Below are 7,589 nucleotides of genomic sequence, written 5' to 3'. Positions count from 1 at the left end.
GATTAATAAGTTGGAACCCTGCAAAGAGTCTCCCACTCCAAATCAGATTTGGAGATATTTTCTAATATATTTTTGCTGGGTAATTGCCAATTGGAAGTTTCAACTTCCCAGGCAATTACTGCAGAGTCAGTTGCATCAAGATTTCTGCATGCACCCAATGCACAACTCCAGTCTACACTGCTGTACACAGACCCCAAGATGCTGTTCATTTGGTCTACCTAATATATTTGGAATATATATATATATATTTCAGATTCAAGAACGTGTTTAATTACAACAGATTTTTAATTCAGTATAATTAAATCAGTCATATTTTATTCCATTTACTATTCGACAAAATATATAAAATGAAGAATCAAAGCTTTCAAAGCCATATGCAAATTCATCAAAGCATGCAGAACTGATCTGCAGAGTCATTATGTGTGCAAAGAAGGATTTCAAGATTATTGTTCTCATTAGGATCATCATTTGATACCAGTATTGGAAAGTGACCCACAGTTTTCCCTCTTGCCAGGCAAACATCTTGCTTGCATTTGATATCTGTCACTATTTGTCTGTACAACAGTAAACACATTGTTGCAGTACACTGATGTCCATGTCTACTGAATAGGAAAAATAGACATGATAATAAAATAGATCCATACAAGGAAACTGACCAACTTGCAGGATCAGTGAATGTCATTGCAAAACTTATACTGGAGGCCATTGTACTCTCGCTCAATTCCAACTAAAAACTCTGAACTCAAAGTTTGGAGATGAACAATAGGATCAAAAAAAAAAGGAAAATACTAACCCCGAGGTGTTAGAGAGGCCTGTTTTTCCACTTCTGTTTGCTGTCTCAGACTAGTTGGAATATTGTTATAGATGCGCTTGTAGTGGTTGTACACGGCAACTGAAAGTACCTTCTTGGCATAGGACTGACCAACCACATATTTGTCGAGATAACTGTAAATCTAAAACAAAATTAAAATCAGACTACATCAAGAATAGTTAACCAAAAATGAGACTTTTAGCATATACTGCAATGCAAGCTTATAAGAAAGTAACAGTACGTAAAAATTGTACACAAGACTAGAAGAGTCACATCAGAATGGAATAATTTACCTCAAGGGTAAGAAAGTAAATGACACATGGAGAATACATGGCACACATACACGTGTTGAATATCACAGTACAAAGACAGGACAGTATATTGTTACAAATATACCAAAAGGATCACATATTATCCAGTTAATTTCCTAATGCATCATTTCAATCGACACAACCAGTCATAATTTCCAGTCGTGATCATTAACTGCAAAGCTTCATTTCCAGACTTAACCAAGTGGTGAAAGACTGGCAGAAGCCAGAGAATTGCTCTTGGTTCAAACAATACTCATGAGGGAAAATTTATAGTGGTCGTGTCCAAAAGTCAAAGTATTGTAATTAGTATTGTTGAGACTACAGTAAAAGGGCCATATGGCCACACAAACTATTATTAATGGAACCTCCGACAGACAAATGACAGCCAGTCTGCATGGACCATAAGTGTCAATTCATCTTTATTACTTACATGACATGACATCTCCATGAGGGTGTCTTCTCCTTTTATTTAAGTTGTCAAACAAGAAGCAGACGATTAACAATTTATTATTACCGATTTTCATAACTTTTCTGCTATTGTTAAAGGACGTTTCAAAGGAAATCCCTGCACTCTCTAGTACATTTCCCAAGAGGTCATTTTGATTTCAAGGTTTAGAGATAAAATCAATTTGTGGTTTCAGCTCTGTGAAGTTACCATTTCATTTTTTAAAAAAAAAATGAGGTAAGAAACTCATTTGGAACAGTGAACTAAATAAATCATTTCCATGAAGGCATGCAAATTAGTGACCTTGCAAGATATCTGTTGTGTTAGCTGGCTAAGCGTTTACCATGCTGGCTTCATAACATACAGAAGAAGAAATGATCAGGGTCACTAATAGCTCGAGTTCAATTCGGGAGAATCAGGTTTCAGGTCAGAAAGAACAGTTTCATCCTTGAAGAAGGGAGGTATGTTATTTTGAAGAATCTCCAGGTTTGAGGGTTTGTACACCATCTCCTGGATATCAGAACTGAAATTCTGCCCAGGCTATTAGATTTGGAAAGATGTCTCAGGTACATCAAAACTGGAAACACTCCATTAAGAAGGAAGTGAAAAAGTGTTAAGATAGGAGTGGTACTTAATTGGGGTTGAGTTTCTGCAAATGATATTGCCAGGAAGAGAGTTGAATCTTTGTCTGCTGTTTATTTTAAGACCTTTCCGATTCGCCTTTTTGATTTTTTTTTGGCTCAATAAACTTTTCTTCTTGTATTAAGAGAATATTGACAACCTCATGCGCGTCATTGACACCTCATTCAGTGACTGACCACCAGAGTAAACAAACTGCAAAAAAAGCTCTCAAGCCACATTTCCAGTTCACCATCAGCTGGGATCATAACACCATTATAATTGAAATGTTGCCCCTGGCACATCTTAAACATCTGAACTATTGTTGCAATGTTTAGTTGTTAATTTATTCCTTTGCCTTCAAGACCGGGTAGGCCACTTTTGAAATTCTACATCCAATTCTGGTCTCCCTGCTATAGGAAAGATACCGTGAAACTTAAAAGAATTCAGAAAAGATTTGGGATGTTGCCAGGGTTGGACATTCAAACTACAGGGAGAGGCTGAAAAGGCAGAGGCTATTTTCCCTGGAGTGTTGAAGGCCAAGGGATGACCTTACAGAAGCTTATATGGTCATGAGTGGCATGGATAGGGTGAATGCTCAAGGTCTTTTCCCCAGGGTAGGGGAGTCCAAAACTAGAGGGCATAGGTTTAAGATGAGAAGGGAAAGATTTGAAAGGGACATACGGGGCAACCTTTTCAAGCAGAGGGTGGCACGTGTATGGAATGAACTGCCAAAAGGAAATGGTGGAGGATGGTACAATTACAACATATAAAAGGCATCTGAATGGATATATGAATAGGAAGGGTATAGAAGGATATGGGCCAAATGCTGGCAAATGGGACTAGATTAATTTAGGATATCTGGTCAGCATGAATGAGTTGAACTGAAGGGTCTGTTTCCAGGCTGTACATTTCTACATCTCTATGGCCAACTGTGAATAAGCACATCCAGCTAAGGATAAAATATTGAAATCAGAACATGCACAACTGTATTCTCTCACTTCAAGATAAAATTGCTTTCCATCTGTAAAAATAAGTAAGATCTGGTCAGTGCAGTTTTGTATCCGAGATACAAGACACTTGAATAAATGCACAAACATATACTATGGTAAAATGAAGTCAAGAGGTTAACTATTTAAAATGTCTAATTTATTGCTACATATTGTGTAAGCAATGAGATTATATGGTTAAAGGAACAAATGCTAAAACAATTACATTCCATGCATATATTTTAACCACATGAATTGATGTGTCCACAATCTGATGTCCTATTAAATGCATCACAAGGGAATTAAAGGAAAGCATCTCATCAAAACCAGTACTTGGACTTGTGCAAGAACTGTGCTTTACTGGCTTTTTTCCACCCCTGTAACATTCATGTATTGTCGCTGTATTTTTGTTTGTATTTGTATGTCTTTTTTCCCCAAAAGGGGCAGGGTTTAAATACAGAATAATAAATTAGTGATTCAAGTTTCTTTTCTGCTATTGGTAAAAGACATGTCTGTGTGCAGAAACCTGACGAATGTTTTCTTCTTAATCTAGATTTGCCAATCAGGGACTTTGAATAGTTTGATTAAATGTTTTCATATCTGTGATGACTCCCCTGAATAACATGGGACTTCCAGTGCGCAACACCAGTGAGTCATGACATTTCTGAAAAGTATCATAGGAGACATGCGATAAGGAAATGCCAAAGTCTCTTCAATCTAAATGAATATTGTTATGATCGCAGCTAATGACAGTACTGGACAAGTCACATCCCAGAATGAAACCTGGCTGATAGATCATTTTTTGATTTGTTAATTAACTTGGTAGTTAGTTAGTGGTGAAATATATTCAGGCGACAGAAGATCTTTAACAACATTTTTTTTGTGTAATAAACTCATCTCTATAAAAAAGTTCAAAAGATCTTAACACAAACATCAGAACAAAATTTCAACATTTCCCAACAGCACTCATAAAAGAGACTCAAGTCTGGAGAAATTACACTCCTATCTCAACTCTATAGATTTCTACTTAACTGACTCCATCCAAGCGCTTTTCTATGAACTGTATAGACAATTTGATAAGTCCATTCCGACACTACTGTCTCAAACTTTTCACCAATCCAAGAGCCTAACCTTTTCAATTCTAAAAAACGTGCAGATTTCTATCCAAACTCTCCAGCCTGGAAATTTCACAAACTAGACACTTCTGCTGGGTGACTGATTTTCCATGAACTGTAAAACTCATACTAGGAGAGAAATTTAAACTTGTTTTTGAACTCAACTTTGGTATTGTCAAAACCGAACATTCTTCTGAACTCTGATGTTGTCTGAATTGAACTGAACAACTCTGGTGTTTTCTGAACTGAAAAGAAAACCAATTAACAGCTTTAAATGGTTTTACACTACTTGTCAAACATATTTCCATTGACATAACAAGGGTCTGCAGAGAGATTTTCTGAGCAAAAATAGATGTTTCAGAATGACTATGAACTTTTAAAACCTCTCAACACTCACGTACACCCATCTACCTTTTTAAAATAAAAATCCAAATTAAAAACAACATATAACATATCTTGCATCATATTAACTGTAACACTGATATTCAGACATAACTTGAGCGACAGTGCAATTTCAGTTTGAGGAAGACAGTTGTAGAGATCAGTTTACAAAAATTGTAGAAATATGTACAATTTATACATTAAAGCACTTGGATAAACTTTACTTTTTTCGGAGGTGGTGGTGGTTTCTGTTGGAAAGCTAATTTCACAGCTTCTGCCGCTGATTCTGGCTCTTTGTTTAAGCTCTTCTTGGAGTCTGCTTCAGATAGTACCACAAAAAAATGGTGGCATTTTTCACATTTCACAAAGCGAGTGGAAGCTGTAGATGAGATGAGATGACTCTTAAAACATACTTCTATAACATCAGTGGTAAATCAGCTTCAATTGATGTTGCATTAAAAATGTATAGGATATTCCTATATAAAAACACATCAACTATTATTTCCAACCAGATTTTTGCAAGCTGCAATATTTTAACTACTGTTTCACCAAGATGTTACTAAACCTAGTGCTTCCCCATGTAATAAATGTCTGTCTGCCTAAATTTGGCAAAACCAAGTTAATAGGAGAGAAACTAGAAGCTAAATTACCGCTGGAGTCTCAGAATAAAAGCATTTTCAGGAAAGAGAAAATTTACGTCTCACTTGCATATTGTTAATTGTGTAAAACAGACGAAGGTACCACTGGACAATGGTCAGTCAGCTCAGTTAACTGTACAGCTGATTTGCGATGCAGAGTGACACCAACAGGATAGGTTCAGTTCATGCATTCGCTGAGGTTAGCATGAAAGACTCTCCTTCTCAACTTCTGCCCTCACCTGAGTCATGGTGACCTTCAAGTTAAACCATCACCCTCTGTCTCTCTCCAATAAGAGCAGCCACATAGTCTGGTAAGATAATGGTGACTTTACTTTTACCTCTAAATATCAAACAAACTACCAACGATCCTGGCTAACTGGCTGATGCTCTACATTTAGCGTCTCCACTGTACCAATGACCAATATTCATAGAACAACAGTTTATTCCCTGTAAAAATATATTTCAGTTTTACACAACCGAGACAATTCAAACTTTTTTAAAAAAATCCTATCCCAACACTTTTTCAGCCTTCCAAAACAAAATGTACTATGGTTGATGGAAATCTGAAGTAAAAACAAAGTACTGGAGTTCAGCAGGTTTGGCAACATCTGTGGAGACAGAAACAGAGTTAACATTTTGACTCCTGTATGACTCTTCTTCAGAACCAAAAATTCACACTGGACTTAAGTGTTAATATCATTTTCATCTCTTGAACGACATATCCCTCATTTTGGCCAAAAAGAAGAGAAAACACTGCCAGACATCTGCCAATAAAGCTCTAGTATGATAACTCTCTGCTGGAGTCGATAACATATTCCGGGACAACGCTCTCTGGTGTGAATAAGAGATCCACTGAACACCTCCAACATCAATGTCAATAATGGGAATCTCAGCCACGAGTTTGGAAGAAAAACAAAAACAGAATGTGTTTTTGAGTCTTCAACAAACTAAATCACTAAGTAAAGACTTGGTTATACCAAATATTTAACATACGAGCTTTTGTCATTATGAATCAAGAAATACAAGCAACCATAAGAAAATGGACTATTAAATATCATTGACAACAAGGTGCAGGGCTGGATGAACACAGCAGGCCAAGCAGCATCATAGGAGCAGAAAGGCTGACGTTTCGGGCCTAGACCCTTCATCAGAAAAGCGGGAGGGGAAGGGGGTTCTGAAATAAATAGGGAGAGAGTGGGAGGCGAATAGAAGATGGATAGAGGAGAGGATAGGTGGAGAGGAAACAAACAGGTCGAAGAGGCGGGGATAGAGCCAGTAAAGGTGAGTGTAGATGGGGAGTTAGGGAGGGGATAGGTTAGTCCAGGGAGGACGGACAGGTCAAGGGGGCGGGATGAGGTTAGTCGGTAGGAGATGGGGGTGCATCTTGAGGTGGGAGGAGGGGATAGGTGGCAGGAAGGACGAGCTGGACTGGTTTTGGGATGGGATCCCTCTTCCGTACCTACACCGGCCCTAAACCCCACCTCTTCCTCCGTTACATTGATGACTGTATCGGCGCCGCCTCGTGCTCCCACGAGGAGCTCGAACAGTTCATCCACTTCACCAACACCTTCCACACCAACCTTAAGTTTACCTGGACCATCTCTAATACCTCTCTCCCCTTCCTGGACCTCTCTGTCTCTATATCGGGCAACCACCTCGAAACCGATATTCATTTCAAGCCCACCGACTCCCACAGCTACCTAGAATACTCCTCCTCCCACCCACCTTCCTGCAAAAATGCTATCCCCTATTCCCAATTCCTTCGCCTCCGCCGCATCTGCTCCCAGGATGAGGCATTCCACTCCCGTACATCTCAGTTGTCCTCGTTTTTCAAGGACCGTAACTTCTCCCCCTCAGTGGTCGAGGACGCCCTCAACCGTGTTTCCCACATCTCCCGCAACTCATCCCTCACACCCCGTCCATGCAATAAGAACCAAAAAAGAATCCCCCTCGTCCTCACGTACCACCCCACCACCTCCGGATCCAACGCATTATCCTCTGACACTTCCGCCATCTGCAATCCGACCCCACCAACAAAGACATCTTTCCCTCCCCACCCTTATCTGCTTTCCGGAGGGACCACTCTCTCCGTGACTCCCTTGTCCGCTCCACACTCCCCTCCAGCCCCACCACACCCGGCACTTTTCCCTGCAACCGCAGGAAGTGCTACACCTGCCCCCATACCTCCTCCCTCACCCCCATCCCAGGCCCCAAGAAGACTTTCCACATCAAGCAGATGTTCACCTGCACATCTGCCAATGTGGTATACTGCATCCGCTGT

General features: G+C 39.5%; 1 protein-coding gene across 1 annotated transcript in view; it reads right to left on the bottom strand.

Moving 5' to 3' along the window:
- Window positions 1-266: 266 nt before the first annotated feature.
- LOC125486774 (ATP-dependent Clp protease ATP-binding subunit clpX-like, mitochondrial) overlaps window positions 267-7,589 on the bottom strand; it is a 14,488-nt gene continuing 7,165 nt past the window's right edge. The window contains exons 3-4 of the mRNA XM_048615737.1: window positions 4,895-5,049; window positions 267-953 (exon numbers count right to left, since the gene is read on the bottom strand). Of these exons, the coding sequence (XP_048471694.1) occupies window positions 789-953; window positions 4,895-5,049 (320 nt within the window). The 3' untranslated portion in view covers window positions 267-788. The remainder of the gene's footprint in view (window positions 954-4,894; window positions 5,050-7,589) is intronic.

Source organism: Rhincodon typus, chromosome 33 (assembly GCF_021869965.1).
Source record: "Rhincodon typus isolate 14 chromosome 33, sRhiTyp1.1, whole genome shotgun sequence".
In the NCBI taxonomy this organism is placed as follows: Eukaryota; Metazoa; Chordata; class Chondrichthyes; order Orectolobiformes; family Rhincodontidae; genus Rhincodon; species Rhincodon typus.
The sequence above is the reverse complement of the archived record's forward strand: the minus strand, read 5'-3'. Positions and strand labels throughout refer to the sequence as shown.